Source organism: Oreochromis niloticus, linkage group LG9 (assembly GCF_001858045.2).
Source record: "Oreochromis niloticus isolate F11D_XX linkage group LG9, O_niloticus_UMD_NMBU, whole genome shotgun sequence".
NCBI lineage: Eukaryota > Metazoa > Chordata > Actinopteri > Cichliformes > Cichlidae > Oreochromis > Oreochromis niloticus.
Genome location: NC_031974.2, coordinates 22,018,048 through 22,038,474, shown reverse-complemented (window position 1 = coordinate 22,038,474; position 20,427 = coordinate 22,018,048). Strand labels below are relative to the sequence as shown.

Below are 20,427 nucleotides of genomic sequence, written 5' to 3'. Positions count from 1 at the left end.
AGGAGCAAAGAGTAATGTTGACTGAGATATGGCAGCGTGAGAAAGGGAAGGGAAGGCATATCAGTATTCACATAACTAGAGACATAATGCACAAATACAAACCCTAACTCCCCCCAAAATATACATATTCAAGCAAAGATGCATAAGAGTCATCCATTTTGCACATATTCTTAGAATTACAGTGATTTTTTTTCTTTACAGACAAAACATGCACTGAATGAGAAAAGCCAATTTAGCTTCTACATGACTCATGCTCACATTTACAGAAACCCTGTGAGGCATGACAAAAACAAGTCTACACATTAAACACGCACTTTCACTGGAACACAAACATTTCGAAACACTTGTATTGACAAAAACAGGACGGTACTACACATTTACACATATTATAAGGAGGGGTTCCTTCAAGCAGTTACATTTGGCAGCCAAATTTGCCGTCAGTGACATGAGTATGTGCTGATAATCCAATCTACTCCAATCTCCCAGTGCCATGGAACAGCAGAGGCACAAAATCAATGGGACACACCAATCATCTTAAGCTAAGCACATTGGGCTGTGAACGCTGACAGCTATTAGAGTTTTAGGTTATAGCGATGTGCGCGTCGGGTGTGTGCATCCAATTTTAGATGCACAGTCCTGTAGATGTATGTGTGAATGAGAGATGGAGTTAGATGGTGCCACAGTGATTTTCCAGCAGGGAGCTATCTTGTGTAAGCCTGCCAGTTACCAGGATCCTGGTGGTCATTCCTACTTTGCTTTTTCATCTTAAGATGACACATTTTATTAGTTTGTTATAGGCACAGTATGTATTTGTGTGCCTTTACGTGCAAAATGGCTAAACGGGAATGGGCTTGTGAACATTGCTTTATGTTATTAGAACTTTAACATATTCTTAATTGTTCCATTATAGTGCTAGACCCTTTTTTTGACTTAACTTATAAAACAGAGTCACTTAAGATCTTTTAATTAACACATTATGTTATTAACAAAATTACATCTTATTTAAACCAGAAAAGATTGACTGTTAACAGCTTTAGTAGATTTTTTCTTAGAAATGTATTATTAGATGTGGTATTTTTTTCAATTCAATTCAATTCAATTTTATTTATATAGCGCCAAATCACAACAAAAGTCGCCTCAAGGCGCTTTATATTGTACAGTAGATAGCACAATAATAAATACAGTATGTATGATGCTACGGTATGATGCTAGATTTGTTTTGTATTTCCACTTTTTTTTGTTTTTGCAGTTACATAAATCAAGCAGGGACAGTTCTGCCTCTGCATTCTAAAAACAGTCAGAAAAAGACTTTAGTTGTCTTTCTTTTGTAAACACTTACATAGCACCTTCCTCCTCAATTATTTAGCATTTACACAGTGCTTTTATCTGTATCTAAGCACTTCTATCTAACATTCACACACTCACACTCGGATGGATGGATGGATCGAGGCAACCTGGGTGTCAGTATCTTGCCCAAGGATACTTAGAAACATGGACAGGAGGATCTGGAGCTCGATCCCCCAGCTTCCCCAATGGTAGACGAGCAGCTCTAGCATCTGAGCCACAGCCTCCTCCTTTGCCAATCTTCTTTTAATTTGCAATTTCTGTGTCTCACCATTTTATCTCACATTTACCTCCCTCCGTCTTTTCCCTTTTTCAACCTCCAGCATTCCTACCATTGTTATCTCTCTCATTTCCCCTAATAGTCTTGACTTTCTGTCTCTCTCACCCTCACCCCTCTCCCTCTCCCAAATGTCCATGTTCCCACCCCCCAACTGTCTCCCCTTAATGCTAGTTAATGTGCAAGGCCCTGTGAAACTCAAGGGTGTCAGACAAAGGAAAAGGTGAACCAGCTTCTTTTGCAGCCAAAAACCTTTTGGTCTAGATAGACAAGTGCAGGAAAAAAAAGAGACAGGTAGACATGAAGAAAGACCCGATGACAGCTAATGAAGTGTAGAAAAAGAGAAGTTCTTCACATCTCTTCAGCTCTAAGATTTCAACCACATGGGATCATACATGTTTGAAAAAGGTCACAAAACACTTTAAAGACTGACTACTCGTTTGATAAAATATTAAACAGTTGTAAAATACAGTGTGCATTCATTTTATTCTAAACTGCAGGAGTAACCCTCGTAAAACATGTGTGACCCTGAATAATAAAAATGGTCAAAATCAGAGCCCAGACTTTGGCTGCTGCTATGCATCAAGCATCTACACTTTCTGTGATGCAACTCATATCAAATCTTTTTGCAGACCACGCTTGCTTAACACCCCCGTCTGCCTTGTTTAAAGTTTCATCTAAAGAAAATTACTTTTTATTTCAAATTCGTTGTGCCCAAGGTTAACTTGGAATGAGGTCAGAAAAAGTTTTCTCATTTGCTTTGACATGGACAAGGGCGTCAGGGCATTAGACAGGCGCTTACATAGACATGATTAATACTAATAAGGCCATGGTCCTGATATTTTCTTGGCTTTCCTGTGCCATTTTGTTTGGGTTTTGTTTTTTTTACTTTCTCCATTTCCTATCCCTGCTGTGTTATTCCGTCTTTGTCATATTGTTTAGTGTTTCAGTTTTGGTTGATTATCTTTTGGTTACTTCCTGTTTGAATTTAATAACTGGTTCCCATGTGTCTAGTTTTCTTATTAACTGTCTTTGTCACCCAAACGTTGTGATTGTCTGTCTTTTTCCTCATTGCTTTAATCTGTTTCCTGCTTCCACCTGTGTCCTGTCTATACAGTTAGGTCCATATATATTTGGACACTGACACAAGTTTTTTTTTTTTACCTGTTTACCGAACATTTTCCAGTTATAGTTATATAATAGACATGGACATCATATGTAGACTCTCAGCTTTCAATTGAGGGTATCCACATTCAAACTGGATGAAGGGTTTAGGAGTTTCAGCTCCTTAACATGTGACAACCTCATTTTAAAGGGACCAAATGTAACTGGACAATTGACTCAAAGGCTATTTCTTGGGCAGTTGTGGGCAATTCCTTTCTTATGTCATTATCAGCTAAGCAGATAAAAGGACTGGAGTTGATTTGATGTGTGTGTCACGGTTGCAGCGGCAGTCGTGTGGTGTCTGGGCGAAAAGGACCCAAAATGGAGGAACTGACTTGATGCGAGTGAGCATTTTATTTACAATGGGTGAAGTACAAACAGAAACGAGGGTGGTAAGGATGGCACTAAGACACGAACCTGAACTGGGGAAAACTAATAAACCTGGAACACGCAACATACAGGGAGAAACACGAGATGAGGGCAGTAGAGACACGGAGAAACACCAACTAACGCAGATGAGCTGACAACGAGCTCAGGTAAACACACATAATGGCCGTTTATCAATGCCCAAGTACGCGAGTACGTACTCGCGTTCTCGGTGAGTACGTACTCGCCGAGAAGGCACGGGAGTACGTACCCGCCGAGAACGCGAGCACGGACTCGTGGGCCGTCTCTCAATTCTCAAGTACGCGAGCACGGACTCGTGATTTGTACCAGCGTACGTGATGATGTCACAGGTCCGGAGTTTTTAATGCCGGCCCCTCCTAATTTAACTGTGAGTAACATGTTATGAAGCTTAACTTTAATCACAGCCAAACCGGTTTACTCAGGAACAAATAACACACTGAAATAAACCAAACATTAACATTTAGAAGTGATCTAAGTGACTTATATATCATTTTTAACCTCAGTAGTGAAACCTCTATTAATAAAAATAGTGTACATGTACATATGTGTACATACCTTAATAAAAACAAGCAGGTGAGATGTTAGAACGCTTTTATTTCTATTCTAGTGGACACTCAATACTATAGACAGCTGCTGGGGTTTCTTTAACCTGAGTAGTGAGAAGACCGCGAGCGGCGGGGAGGGGAGGGGGTGGGACGATGTGCCGGGAGTCCGCTGTTGAGTTTTGGACGAAATGCATTCTGGGATATATAGCTGTCCCAAGTCTACACCGATGCATGCTCGATAAAATGGGCGGATCGAGAACACATCCGGGACTTTTTCGCGTTCTCGGGGTGATGCGTACTTCGAATTGGAACAGTACTTGGTCTCCGACTGATGACGTATCACGAGTACACGAGAACGCAAGTACGCACAAGTACGCATATTGATAAACGCCCAATAAGTACGCACAGAGGCAATGAGGAATGGCAAAACAGGAGGGAGGCACAGCAGATCCTGATTGATATGACGAGACATGAGACACAGACCTTCAAAGTAAAACAGGAAATATACGCAGACAACGAACAGAGGAAACACACGGGCAGGGATGACTTGACACTAAACAGAGGGAGCACAAAACCAAAATCTAACTAGGAAGACCTTAACAGAAAACATAACCAGAACACAAGATAATATCCATTAATACAAAAGCCCTGAGTCACAGACTCAGGCCCATAACAGTGTGATGCTTAAATTTGGAAGATTTTGCTGTGATCAGAAAACATCATCAGAGGAGGAGGAGTCCATGCAGGTGAAACAAGCCACCCATAAGCTGCAAAAACAGAAGAAACCCATCTGAGAAATTGCTGCAATATTAGGAGTGCCAAAATCTACAGTTTGGTACATCCTTAGAAAGAAATCCAGCACAAAAGACCTGGACAAGACCTGGACAACAGTGGTGGATGATCACAGAATCATTTCCATGGTGAAGAGGCTAATACAACAGCCAACCAAGTGAACAACACTCTCCAGGAGGTAGGTTTATCGATACCAAAGAGAAGACTCCATGAAAGTAAATACAGAGGGTTCACTGCAAGGTGCAAGCCACTCATAAGCCTCAAGAATTAAAAAAAACAAAAAACAAAAACATCTAAAGAAGCCAAAGAAAAACATTCTTTCGATGAAACCACAATCAACCTCTACCAGAATGATGGCAAGAAAAATCATGGAGAAGGTGTGGAACAGCTCACGATCTAAAGCAAACCACATCGTAATACACGGTGGGGGCAGTGTGATGGCTTGGGTGTGCCCGGTCGCCAGTGGCACTGGGACACTAGTGTTTATTGATGATGTGACAGAGGACAGAAGCAGCTGAATGAATACTGAGGTGTTCAGAGCCATGCTGTCTGCTCTAATCCAGCTAAATGAGTCAAACTGAAAGAAAGACCCAAAACCAAACAGAATCTGAAAGTGAAGCCCTGGCAGAACATTAAAAAGGAGGAAACCCAGCACCTGGTGATGTCCATTAGAAATAAACATTTTATTTTCAGTTATTTAATTCGTCCAATTACTTTTGAGCCCCTGAATAAATGCTTTAGTTCCAAACATGTTTTTGTTCAAGCCACCAAATTACAGCTGAAAGTCTGCACTTCAACTGTATCTAGTTATTTTATTCAAAATTGATTGTTGTAACGTACGTAAGAACCAAAAAATGAAAAAAGCTGTCTCTGTCCAAATATCACTGGACCTAACTGTAGCATATATATAGCCCTGCCCTCCTCCATCTTTCCCAGCTGATGCTCCTTTTGAATTGGTGTGTTTTGTGGACTTTCGCAGCAGCCAAATAAAAGTCGTGCTTTCTGTTGTGCAACCTGCTTCTGTATCATAAAAATAGTTAAAACACCACTTTAAAACTTGACTATAGGCTTTGGCCATACATTCACATGACAGTTCTTTCTCTGGTTATGTCGTTGGAATTTTGGATGTAAAAGCGGACCATGAGCCAGAAAAAGTAAACGATGTGCTCCAAATAGGTTCGCACTTGTCACATAGCAACCACAAGAGCTGTGATCTGCATGTGTTCAGTGCTGCCAGCTGAAGACAGATGCCCTGTGGATACAGGTTAAAATAGAAGAGGAATGGAAAGGATAAAGGCAAAAGAGACTGGAAATGTGTCGAGGTGAAGGTGAAGTGGAAGACACTGTGGAGTGAGAGAAAGAAAGAGTGGGAACAGACAGACATGGGAAAAGAGAACAAGCTGAAGATGGGAGGACATGCAGAAGCAAGTGACAACTGAGCTGTGATAAGGCCTGAATGACTGATAATTTGGTAGAAGCTGTGTAACTACTGACATTTTGGATTCCTTTTTTTGTTCAATGCGATCTCAAAAAAGTATCAAATTTCCATGTGGGTACATCTCATTATCTCTGCCGCTCTGGAACAACACTTGATAATGGGTTATTTCCACATAGCCTTCATTCATAAAAAACAAGTCTAAAAAGTATTTGCGCTTTGTACAGAGACAAACACTCCGATATAACAATGCATGCCAGTTTTATGTGAAAAGTGAGAGATGAGTAAACCCATGCCTCGGTGGATATACCTACAGGGATGATCTGATATTGTCGTGTTGGTGTTGTTCCCAGATCATCATGAAAATGTTGCTCAAGGTTCAACATTGCAAGTGACCAATCACATTGTTGTGACGTTATTCTTTTGCGCGCCAAGCCGTTCGTGCATTTATGAAATTCCAATGTTGCAAGGACAATATCAATTCTGCTTACGGTTTATTAAAGGGTTAGGGTTAGGGTTAGGATTAGGGTCAGGGTCCGTTGATCGGTGGACAGAGGCGGTTTCTCGCAGCTTAAGTACAGTTTTTTGTTTTACGGCGGTTTTCCCCGAAGTCGCAAAAGTATGACGTCACAACATTCTGATTGGTCACTTGCAATGTTGATCCTGGAACAACATTTAGTATGATGATCTGGGAACAACACCCACACGACGATATCAGATCGTGCATACCTACAGGCGTGTGAGCACATGTGTGCGGCCATGTTGCTCCGCAGTGCAGACGTGGCCAAGCATGAGATTTAGCTGCTAATCACAAACACGTGGCCACTGATCCTTACATTCCATTTTCTTTTTCAACCTTTCTCTAATTCTTATCCCTCTATTTCTGTGCTCCTCTGTCCTTTGTCTAGTCTCTCCCTGCCCTCCATCACATCCTCTCTCTCCTTTTGTCTTTCTCTCTATGTCATTTTCCCTCCATACAATTTCTATTTTCTACTGTAACATTCTCAATCCCACACTCCATTTTCACAGCCTGTCTATTCTTTCTTCCCAAACCTCATTAGCTATTTTTTTCTCTTCTCATCCTGGTTTAAACTTTTCCAACTTTTTTTCGAAGTTTTAAAAAGTTCCACTCTTATACCTACTTATTCAAATGAAGGACGTCACAACTGCAGCACAACTTTCCTCCGACTTCCTGCACAATTAACCACATTCCCGCTCCCTATTCATGCTTTACTTTTCACTGTCATCTTGCAAACTTGTTTGATGTCTCCAGCCGTTGCAGTCATCCATCGATAATGGCGGTCCTCTCCTAATTAAATTACTCTGTCTCCATCCGCTCCCTTTGCTCCATGACAGAAAGATGAAGTACTAGCAGAGGGCTAACCAGCTGTTTTCTCTCTGCTCCCTTTTTCCGGCGGCCTCGCATTCTAATTAATTAAGACGTTATACTTTTTGTTAATGTGGTTTTGGTATCAAAAGTGGCACCTTTGATAAATACACTCACGCATGTTCTCTCGGGTGCCGGAGCACACAAACATAAAGCCACACAAAGACGCCATGAAACATTTCTGAGCAGGATGCAAAGAAATGAAATCTGCCATGTGCACATGCCAACCCACACATTCACCCACACTGTCAGCGAGACAGAGGAGAGATGTTCTCTTGTTTGATGCTTGCCTTGCCACTGTCATGTTTGCTTGTATGTAATGCCTATCAACGGCTGTTCGTCATCCCTCCACAATCACACTGCATCTCCATTACACATCCGCACAACTCTGACCTTTCACTAAATAAACACTTTTATTTAGAAATCTTAATTTCCAGTTTTTCTCTTCAATATCCCCTTTCCCCTCATTCGTTATGTTCATCATCTCTGACTGACTGCGAGAGCCATTTACCCAGGAAAAAATAATTAACAGCAGATTTTATATTTCCTTGCTAGGAATGAAAAATTAAAATGACCTTTTCATTATCATACTCAAACAGATGACCACACTGCATATACCTATATACATTTTTACACTCCAGGAAGAAGTGATGGACAAACCAGTGGCTTGTCCAAATATATAAACCTAGAGCAGGGAATCCAGGAGACAGCGTACCCACAGATGAACAAAAAGCAGAAAACAGCAGTGCAACACTTGCTGAGTCGGTGGAACACTGATTCGGTGTACAAAGCAACCAGAGGGAGCTTTTGTATCTTTGCTTGTGGTCTGGACTAATGACACATACTGTAGTCCGGGGTTTTTTGAACTGTGTGAGACGTGATACAAGAAAAAATATCCACACCAACTACATTAGCTGGGAGTCTCAGAAAGCATCCACGTTTGGCAATGGCTCCAAAGGCCACCTCCTGGTGTGATTTTCTCACTATTATATCCCCCTCTCTTTCCTTAATAAGTATGTTGCTGTTGGTGCATGTATCTGTGCCCCCCACATTCTTGGGCTGATTTTTATTGACTTTTATTGTATTGTCATGTATTTTCACACACACACACACACACACACACACACACGCACAAACAGCCACATCACTTCAGTTCTTTGAGATCTTAAAAAGTGTAAAAAGTGCATTTATTTCATAACAGAACAGCATTTGATTAAATGAACACTTTGTTCTCAACAGTATTACAAAATGTATTATTTGCTATCTTGTGTGTGTGTGTGTGTGTGTGTGTGTGTGTGTGTGTGTGTGTGTTCAGTGGGTGTATGTGATTACAAATGCATTTATATGGACGCTTATGCTTGTGTGTAAATGTTAGTGGTCACCATCAGTGTGATATTGTTATGATTCAGCTGCAGAACACACTTCAACTGTGTGTGGTTACTACAATACTGGGTTATCTGTGTCATCACAGATAGCTCAAACCTTGTTTTGCACGCTTGGAGAAACTCCAGCATTTTTTTAGTCACTCATGGTTGGCCCTTTTTTGAATCTCTTTAATCTCACACCACATAAGGACATTTTCATTTTATTACATTTTCATTTCATCGTTCCTAATAAGCTGTTTAGTTCAAAACACCAGTTTTAGGACCCTTAAAGGAACTAGTCACAATTAAAAGACTATTGTCAGGATATACAGTAGAGTAGCCGTAGATGATAAAGGTGTTTATTATAGAACTAACTGATAAATCATTAAGTTAAACTCTGACGATTAAAGGGATGGAACTGTTCTGATTCTGCTGTTTTTCAGAGAAAGTCTGTGTGATAACCAGCTTGGCAAATCTGTTCTATGATAGTGATAGTACTGTTGCATCCTTTATGCTCCTATAATAGGAGGAAGCCATAGCTTTGCTAGTTTTAGACTGTTTTTATTCTTTTATGTAGATTTTGATCGGTTGTCAAAAGAAAAAAAAAAAGAAAATCAATGAATTTCCTCATTTCCTAAAACCTGAAGTCTTTCTAAAGGCGAAACATGTTCCTCAGTAAATGCCGGTTAAAGGGTCTTTATTGCTAAACTATATTGACAATAGTATTGGACCAAAACTCAGTCCCATTGCCACAGGTGTATAAAATAAAACACAGCATAACACAGTCATAAAGCATAAAATAATTCATATGGGTTTTGGTTCTCTAATAGGATAGGGATGAGGTGCATAATGCTGGAGGTTTCTTCCTGTTAAAAGGGAGTTTTTCCTTCCGACTGTCGCCAAAGTGCTTGCTCATAGGGGGTCATATGATTGTCTTACAATATAAAGGGTCTTGAGCGTGTATAAATAAATACATTGAAATTGAAAATTGAATTAAAAGACGCCAACGTTCTGCTGATTGAGCGATTGCAGAGTTCCAAACCTCCTCTGGCATTAACATCAGCATAAAAACAGTATGCTGGAAACTTCATTGCATTATTACCATGGCACTGTGGGTGTAGGTGTAATGTGTAAGTGACCCAATACTTTTGTCCATATAGAAATTTTTGAAACCTTCTATTGTGCATCACTGCACAACACACCATGTATCTCAGTCACGTTTAATAGAAACAGCAATGCAGTCTAGATAAATTTATTAGGTTCTTTATTTTTACAAATTTTACCTTGATCTGCATGGTCCATATTAGTTTTTACAGGGTTTTTTCTCTTTTTTGCTTCTTTTTAACATTTCTTTATTCTTCAATGCTGGCTTGTATTTTGGGGTGAAAAACACATAAAGTGTCTATTATGAAGTCAAGCAGCTTGGTATTTGCAATACAGAGCTTTTAAGACTAATAAGCTTCACTGGAAAAAAAAAAAGTACCTATTCTCCATCCTTCCCCGCTCTTCTGATCTTTTTCTCAGTGCTACTCACCTTTCTCCTCTCCATCGTTTCTTCCTCTGAGGCGGTTTCTTTGACCTTCTCTGCTCCCTTGCTCTCTTCCCTATCCTCCCCTCCTGCTCCTTCTCTCCTCCCTGAACATCTGTGTATGTGACAGGCGAAAGAACGGTGACAGTCCCCCGACACTCCTGCCCTCCCCTTTCTCCTCCCATTTTTTCCCCTCCTTTTTCTTTGGCTGGCTCTCCTGTTCACTTGGTCTCAGTCTCTCACCTTCCATTCCCCCACCGTAAGGCTCCTCCATCCCTACTTTATTCTGTCAACCTCTTTTTGCCTCTCCCCCCTTTTCCCCGGGGCTTTCACCTTTAACTGCACCTCTGTTCTTTTTTTATATATATATATCACTATTCACCCTCCCATGCTAACCTCTGTCAAGCTGCCCCTCCGCCCCACTCATCTCTCGTGTTCTCCTTTTTCGAGGTCTCTCCTTTTTGTCTCCAAGAGACCTTTTGCCCACTTCTCTTGTCTCTGAATTTCTTTTGCTCCACTATATCCTTTATTTGTGTCACATGTTCTCCTCCTGACCCCTAACACTCAGCCCTTTAGTCCATTTCTTTTTTTTCCCCTCTCTCGTTGTTTTTTTTTATTAGTAATGAGAATCTTTTGAAAACGCCTACCATCACTTTCATGATCTTTTGAACCCGTATTTCTCTCTGGACGTTTCTGAGCTTTCTCCTTCTCGTTCCCATCTGTTACTTTTGGTAACCCTGTAACCCTAACATGTCTTCTGCTCCATCTTTCCTCATCAACTTTTTTCCCCCTAATTATTCCCTTGTCCTTTAATTGACCCCTTTACTCCATCCATGAGTCTTCGTGGATTTCAAAGTCAACTAATCATAATTTCTTTTTTTCCTCTTTTTCATCATGCCATCCTCAACCTTTTTCAAATTATAAAAAAAAAAATGTGTATCCAACAAAGGAGAATAAGCTCATTGCAGACTCTTAGCCAGACCTCTTTCAATAAAATGAAAATGGCATAAGGTGTCGGCAGAAGTGGGATATAACCAACAGATGTAAAAGAATGGGGCAGGAACAAGGTGCCAGAAAGGAGATAGGTACGCTGCAAGAACGGGCTAAAATGAAAATTAGGTTTGAGCATCAGGTGACTGGGTCTGGCAGAAAAAAGCAATAAATTCAGTTGAAGTATTGGGAAGTGGCAAATCTGGAAAAATGTCAAAATAGCAGCACACCCAGAGGAAAGGAAAAAGATGTGTGAATCTACAAAATGTGTTTTTATGCCACATACCAAATCAGACTTTGTGCAGTGTTGACAACAACCAATACTACTGTGAAAGCAACTAAAACTACTTCAAACTTGAAGAAGAGTTAAAGCTACATTGAAACTAACATAAAGAGAAGTCTAGCTTCAAATGATTTTGTAAAATCAATCAATCAATCAATGAAAATAACATAATGCCCCAAAACTACTTGAATCACTAAACAAATATGAATGAAGTGGAACTACCTGGAAGCTACGGTAAAATTTAAATAAACTACTGGTTTAATTACATGTAGCTCACAACACCCTGACACTTAAAATTAGAGATTTAAAATTCAGCCCCTGCAAATCTCAGTACCCAGCAATGACCAATTAATTCACCTAGAACAATGTGTGAAAAATTGCTAACTTCTTGCTTTGTGTTATTAATCGACCACCAGTAGAAACTGTGCACTCAGGCAAAAGGAGAATCCAAAAAGATTACTGGCAGTATTCTAGAGAATAGAGAAACAGAAATAAAATTGTGTGGATTTTTTTTTTTTTTAACCAAACTTTCCTCTCCTTTGTTATTTTTGCTTTTGGTCATGTCATTATCCTTCTTTAGCATAACTGCATTTTACCTCTTTTTCCAGTCCATCCTCACACATCTCATCTCTGGCTTCCATCAGAGCCATAAAAGCCTCTCTTATTACTCGCTTTACTCCTCGTCTCATCCATCTTCCTTGTTTCCATTTTTCTACCCTCTCCCTTCTCTTGTCACCAGCCCACGGTGCACACCTTCTCGTCACTCTTTCCGACACCCCATCCTCCTATCTTGTTCAAAGTGTCACACTGCCTTGGTCATCGTCCGCTCAGCTTGCGTTCTTAATCTTTATTTTCTGCCGTCTGTTTACTTATCACCACCGCTCTGCCCCTCCCAAACCCAATTTCTCACCTTTCCTTTCTCCCCCCTACCCTTCTCTTTTTTGATAGTGTTTTATCCCCCCACGGGAATGGCTTTGCTGCAACGGGTTTTTGAGGTATTGACGTTTCCACTGATATGGGCTTGGTTATCTGTCAGGTCCGGGGCCGGAGTGTAATGGCTCTGTAATTGGATAAGATATAGGATTTTTGTCAGTAGGGTACATTGCAAACTGCCTCACCCTCTATTTTATCATATGACTATCATCTCTCATTCTTCCTCCACTTCACTTAGTGCTCTTCTCCCACTCTCCTGTGCCTTTGTGGTCTTACCCTTTTCCCCTGCCCTCACTTTGTCCACACATTTCAGTTTTCACTTTGAAAAAAAACCCCCAAAACAACATCTGTCACTCTCCAACACTATCTTATCTGCATGTGTGTCCTTTAGACAAGTCAGTCTAGAAGAATGAAAGAACTGACATAGCCAGTTCAGAGTCTATCCACAAGCAAGCTTTGTGAGCTGTCTTGTGGACAAGTCCAGGGAAAAAGCATCTACTTCTCCATACATCTGTTTTATGCACCCCTTTGTGCTTTCTTTTTCATATTTTACAATTCAAATAGTAGGAAAGACGCACTGTAATGTTGACATTTATGCCATATCTTGTTTTTTTTTCTTCTTATCTCTCGCTTTTATTATAACGGCAAATGAAAATTAGGTCAGTGTCATCATTTTTTGTTCTCTTGCATCTTGCAGTTGCCTTGCTCTTTTGTTTCTGGACCATTTACCCTGAGGCTCATTTAACCTGCAAGGTCCAGGGGAGTTTGGCCTTTCCCGGGTAGACAACTGGAGGGGTGAAAAGGGGACAAGTTTTAGGGGACACATGAGAGTTCAGCTGGCAATGAAGCCAGAGCAATGAGTTTTTAGGCTATCGCAAGGACGTTGACTGCCACTGAGGGGATTAGGAAACAAAACACAGCCATCTACCCCATCAGTCTTCACTATAGTCATAGGAAAGTGGCACTGAAACACTCTCCCTCGTTGTTCTCAGAGATACTCATTTTCAGATACTCATTAAAGCAATACATCACTTTTGGTAGAAGATTTTTCCACAATAGTGCATCTAGCCCCGGAGATCATAACCTTTAACCTTTTTAAGTTATGATGGCTTTCCAAGCATATTTGATGGTCTTCTAATCTATTCAAAACAGTAAAGAAGAGGTCAAACAATTACTCTCTACTTTTGAGCAAGTAATTTCCCTCAGGCCCAATGCCCACTTTAAAAATAACCAAAAAAATAACTTTGTATTTATTCTAACTCAGCTGTGTACAGTGAAAATCAAAATCCGTGCTCCACCAGGGGGGTAATTCCACTTTAATCTGCACTCAAGGATGCACATATCAAACAAAAGCTTAGCTGAAAATGAGCGGAGACATAACCATATGTAGGTGTCAAGACGAAATGGGTTACATGACAGCACTTGCAATTTGACTTATAGGCTTATAGTCTCATTCTGTTTGTACAGGCTGTTGTTGTATTTTGGGATGAAAAGATAGTGTTCTTCCAATTTAATTGTGTTTTGTTGTTGAAAAGCAATGATTTGAAGAATGAAATGGATGAAAGTGAACGCTCGAGCATTTCAAAAGTGTCTTTATGTCTCAGCTACTGGCATTAAAAACGAATCCTTCTTGAAACCTCATAAATACTAATGACCTTCCTCTTGAAGCTGAGGCATCTTCTATATTGGAGAACATATAATTCTAATTATCATAACAGGGAGCGTATTCTCCTCATTCTTGTGAAACATCTTTATTGTCAGAAGGCTCTATCCCTGTATGCAAAGCATTTAATAAAATATTAATTCTCCTACACCGGTGCCTGCTAGGAGCAAATTTCTGGGCTACACTCTGGTGGACACTGACCATTAATAATAGGATCGACTAACCTTGTAACGATGAATGCTTTTTGCAAAATGTCATTATGGGAGTACGCTGAGTTTCTTTACCTGTCTTGGATTCTGCTCTAACAGAAGTCTTTGCCAATAAGATACAGAAGATACCTCACTTTTGTATCATTTTTTATCATACTGCTAAAATTATATAAAATATTTGGGGAAGACTAACCTTTGATGTCCCACTCATTATGAAATATTATTGCCTTTGCAGGAGCCGGTGGATGGTCACCTCTAGACAGTGACCATTACCAGTGGCTACAGGTGGACCTTGGTTCAAGAAAGCAGGTGAGCGCCATAGCAACACAGGGTCGCTACAGCAGCTCTGATTGGACGACGCAGTATCGCCTCCTCTACAGTGACACGGGAAGGAACTGGAAACCTTATCATCAAGATGGCAACATTTGGGTGAGTGGACAAGTAATTTGTGTGGCTGTTTGTATGCGTGTGTGTCAAATACACAGGTGCAAACTATAAGACTATTAAAATGTTCACATCCTCTGGCCCACACTTGCTTCTAAAGCATCCCATCTGTTTTGGATTACTTCCAAATCACCTTAAGTTACCTTAATTTCAAATATGTGAGAGTTCTAACAGTTTAATTCAGTTCTTTTCTACACCATCGCACACTGGGACAGCTATTTAAAGTAGAGTAAATGACTTGCTCTTGAAACAAATGATGGCATTTCATTAATTCAAATATTGCTAAGTCTCTTCTCAAGTCTTGATGGTATATTGCCAAACTGGGTTGGAGTTTCAGTAACAGCATCAAACTAGAAACTAAAAAAAGGGCAGTTATGTTTATAAATATTTTTCTTTATTGTGGAGTACCCCAGGACTCTGTCTTGGAGACTATTTTATTGTCTTTGTTTATGCTCCCTTTGCTAGTATTGTTTTTAATTATGTTGTTTTCATCCTTATACAGATAACATTTAGCTGTGCATTTGAATAGGGCTTACTACCAAAATCTCTGAAAAAATTGATTATCTGAAACTAAACTTACAGCTGATAAATAATGGAACTGAATTTTTTGATCATTTACGCCAAAATTCACACTCTTTCTTCAGATTCCTCTAAGAATTAATTTTATTTATATTTTTTTCAATTTAAAGGAAAGCCCTGCAAATAGATTTGAGAGCATTCAGAAATACTTTGATCACAGAACAATGCTAGCAAATGTTTAGGTAGATTTTTGAGGCTGGAGTTGTAATGCAATTTGACATGTACATATGTCAGCTTGGTTACTAAACTATCAGAACAAAAGGAGATTTTGACATTCTCTTCTATTCTAAACTGGATAAATTCGGTTTGTCGAAAATGAACTTTTTATACTGATGCTTTCTCTTTCAAATGTTTTTTTTTTTAATTTAAATCAGCTGTCAAGCTCTGTTCCTAACTTAGCTTTCACTAAATGTCTTGTTAATAACCTTGTAATGCCAAGTGTAATATATTTGATAGGTGAGTTTTTAAGACCTCTGTATCGTCAGTGTGACTTTTCTTTCCTGAATAGCCTCATATATACAGTCAAGCACATGCAGTGCTACTGTGAGCAATAAAATGCTCAAAAGTTCCAGACTAAAACTCATATATACACATTTAATTGCATTAATTTTAATTTGTCAGAAGGTTCAATAAACTCTCCAGATTAAAAAATAAAATTATACATACAGCAAGCTTCGATGTTCCTTACTTGAGTGCGAAATCCTCTTCTTTACCTACGTGCATGAAAAAAAGCAGAAAACCTTGTTTAGGATGAAAATTCTTAAGTATCGCTTCAAAGCACAAGGAAATTTAATTCCCTCAGTTTAAACCAAATGTAATATGACTGTGGCTCATCTAATTGAAGATTTACTGGGTCTTAGAGGAAAGATATGATATAAGAACATCTTTCCAAAATGAGCCGTTTGCATTCAGTGTTTCCCTAACAGTATGGATGTGGTTTATTTTTCTCTGGCTTTATTTTCTCTGTGCCAAACCAACACATTTCCATCGATGAAGTGCTAGCAAGGACTTGAGTGGGGCACCTGACAGTTTGTGATCAGCTAATAGTTAATAGCCTTCACTATTCACCGTTGCTGCTTTGTGAAAGGCTACAGGTGATAACAGATGGGTGGCAAGAGGACAGGAATAGCCCTGTCGTGAATAATGCTGATACACCAAACTAGACATCAGAAATCTAAAACCTTGAAGTGCAGGGGAGGAGACTTTTTTATGTTATTCTTAACAGTAGAGATGGACAGTATCTGTTTTGCTTACTTGTCTTTTCCCCAGTGAATCTGTAAAAGATGGCCGTGTAAATTACTGCTACTGTGCAATATAGTGCCTTAAATAATAAGCTGTATCACAGCAGCTTTTACATGTCAACTTTAAATAATGTTTGAGGCATTTGAAATTATCGGATCTTTTGTTTTTGCTTTTGAAAACACTGCAGATGGAGTCGTTCAGCTTTTTTTTTTATAAAATACACAAAACCATCAGGAATGCCTTGAAGGATTTTTAATTCTTTTATTTGAGATTAAAGGATATTAAAGGGAGTGATTAAATGAGTTTGCATTACTGTTACCTTCCTATCAGCTCAAAGTAGCCTGGCAGTAGAACAGCCTTACTAATAAAGTAGTTGCTGAATGCATGTAGCGTGACTTTACTGGAGTATACAGCAGTCGGTACTATGTTCTCAGATTATATATACTTTCTGTGTCTGTTTCCTAATGCATACAGTAAAGTTTCAGGAGTATTATTGTGCTTTTCTCCATTTCAGCAATTTTGTAAAGTTTCAAACAAAATCTTTCACATTTCATTTTTGCAAAACTCCTTCCAAAGTCAGCAAGATTTTGATGCCTTTAAAGTGTGATGAATGGTTCTTATTCATTCATCACAGAGTTGAAGTAAATCTGTGTTATGAAAAATGGCTTAAATGTTTTGGGAATTGCATTAAGTGTGCTGAGAATGACTTTTCTGCTGTGAGAATTATGCCAAATCCAATACACTGTAATACACAGATGACAAAATTTCATAATGATATTTCTGTTCTCCAAACACATTTTTTTTATAACCAATCGAAACACCGCAACTCTGTCAAAGAGTAAATATCAAATTCAACTACTATTACTATTATTCAACTACTACTATTTTGAATGGCTGAACATACCGCAGACATACAAGTGTTCATTATTTTTAGATGAAACTTTGACTAATTTTTGAATTCTCCTTTTCTGTCACTGTTTAGCTAGCTATAGCTATCTTTAGCCACCAAAGATGCTTTCTTCAGTTTTAGAATGATTATATGACATAAAGATATGCAGCACAATAAAGTATGCCAGTGACAGCAATACTGTCCTGACATCTATATAAGATAGTGAAGGCATTTTAATTAAAATCTACTTGATTTCATTACACACACACACACACACACACACACACACACACACACACACACACACAAATGCACTAAAAATGTACTCAGTGCATTGCAGTGCCGTAACGCAAGACCTGACCCAGCATCAGGTGGGAGTGAGAACTATTCATCTGTGACTATTTAAAGCCATAACTTGTTTAGATGATAACAGTTTCCATTAAGAGTGTTAGTTTTCAGGCAACTTTGTTTTATTTATTTTCTTACAGATTTAGATTTTTTAATTACATATGTAAATACAGTCATGTATGAAAAGTTATTTTTTGTTCATATATAAAAACATTCATTACCTATGTCATTTCCTCACTTTCTCGCTTTCTCCTATTTAATTAAATTAGATATTCAAAAGTTTTATTGCAGTACATGAAGACGTACATTTTTTTCCCTACTTCTGGTCTTACAGGTATCTAGAGTTCAGTACCTGCTCTCTCACCGACTTATCTTGTTGAGTTTGGTACCAATTCCTTGCACACACTGAAACACTGTAGAGTCTCATCATGAAGTCAACCATCTACTGTATAAGCCATGACTCACACAGATTCTTCCTGACAGACCTAATTCAGAACCGAGTACTTTTTCACTGAGTGTGCACCCTTCCTCCCGAAATAAAGCCTGGGCTTCCAATCTTTCTTCTATCTCTGATGATGGGACAACATAACAAACAACCTTTTCAATCAAACAAAAGGTGGCTAAAAGGAGATCCAATGAATTTTGTTAGTTAATCTTGGTTGTGTTAAAAACCCCTAGTTTTCACTCTGTGAGTCTGCGCCTGTGCAGAGGTGTGGTTTGCCATCCGACCAGGCCAGTGTGGAAGCCCCTGCGCCCTGACAAACATTACACTACTGTAGTGGCAATGTGCAACGTTTGCATTAACAGTATGCATGGCATGACCTCTCTAAATTACTCCACCTGACTTCACTCATTAATTTGGAAATGGCATGAATGACTCTGTCTAAACAATGAGACACAATGAATGAGGAAAGAACAGAATTAAATACTCAATGAAACAATAAAGGGGAGTTCTCCTTCTGGGAGTGAAAAAAGGAAAGAAGAAAAGAAGAAAAGCAAGACAGTTGTGGTAAAGGTAATTAATAATGATTAATAAAAGGCCAAATAAATACACTCTATTGCTGTAAGTATTTGCTCATTTGCCTTCAAATAAAAACTTAAATGACTTCTCATTCTTAATCCGAAGGGTTTAATATGATGCCGGCCAACCGTCAACAGCAACTATAACAACTACAACTCTTCTGGGAAGACAGGTTTCTACAGGTTTCGGATCATTTATGGGAATTTTTGACCATTCTTCCAGATGTGCATTTGTGAGGTCAGACACTGATGTTGGATGAGAAGGCCTGGCTCGCAGGATCTGCTCTAATTCATCCTAAAGATGTTCAGGTTGTGGTGAGGACTCTGTGCAGGCCAGTCAACTTCTTCCACACCAAACTCTCTCATCCATTTATTTATGGATCTTGCTTTAAGCACTGGTAATGTTGGTCATGCTTGAACAGGACAGTGCCGTCCCCAAACTGTTCCCACACAGTCTTTGAACCGGCAAACCCAGACTCGTCCATCGGATTGGCACACAGAGAAGCGTGATTCATCACTTTAGAGAACACATCTTCACTGCTCTGGAGCCCCGTGGCGTGGTGCTTCACAATTCTGCATCCAATGCTTTACATTGAGTTTGTTAATGTAAGGCTTGGAAGCAGGTACTCATCCATGGAAACCCTCACCATCCACTGACCCCGCAGCCAGATTTTACGTAGCGTACCCCCTTAGTTGCTATCATTCCCAAATCCTTCCTTTGTTATATTACCACCAACAGTTGACTGTAGAATATTTAGTAACAGGTAAATTTCATGACTGGACTTGCTGCACACTGGCATCTTATCACGGTACCATGGTGGAATCCACTGAGCTCCAGAGAGTGACCCGTTCTTTCACAGACCTTTGTAGAAGCTGTCTGCATGCCTACATGTTCGATTTCACACACATGACCCTGGAAGTGATTAGAACACCTTGATTCAATGATTTGGATGGGTGAGTGAATTCTGTGTAAATGCTCCTACTCTAGCTTTAACCTACTTGAATCCGGTAACTTCTACTAACATCAAATTATTTAACTGGCCTAGCAGAGCAGGCTGGTGTGTCCAGCTTCGCAGGCCTTGGCACAACCAAGTCAAGTACAAGTGGCTGGAAATCAGAGTTTGGACACAGGCAGTCGATTGCTAGAACAAGAATTCATGCATAGAATTCAGAAGAACTTTCTGAGCTGTTTTGTACTGTGATATTGTACTCAATTTATTAAGCTAAGTTGTTTATCGTTGTTACTGTAAGACAGTAATAAAATTACAAAGAATGTCTTATCCTTTTTTCAGCTGTGGGTACTAAGCTCTGTAGATAATGTAATCCTTTTTTTTTTTCCTATCATGGCTTTTACTGGTTGCCGTGACGTATACGAATCGTTTACAGTTGAAAGTAAATTAAGCTGTTGTTTTTGTCTGCGGCATCGTAATTGTTTGCCAGTTTTTATTTATTCTGAAGTATTTTTCTCCTGCTATTAACCCTGATTCATTGCCTCTAATATTTCTGCAAATACTCCAAAACACATTCATCTCTTTGGCGTTTTTGTAACTATAGCCAACTTTTTTTCCCCCCTCTGTTTTGCC

The 20,427-nt window shown here is 39.4% G+C and overlaps 1 protein-coding gene across 2 annotated transcripts in view; it reads left to right on the top strand.

The window, feature by feature from the left end:
- cntnap2a (contactin associated protein 2a) overlaps positions 1-20,427 on the top strand; it is a 348,699-nt gene that overhangs the window by 134,346 nt on the left and 193,926 nt on the right. For both annotated transcript variants that reach the window (XM_005471745.4, XM_005471746.4), the window contains exon 3: positions 14,558-14,751. In XM_005471745.4, the coding sequence (XP_005471802.1) occupies positions 14,558-14,751 (194 nt within the window). The remainder of the gene's footprint in view (positions 1-14,557; positions 14,752-20,427) is intronic.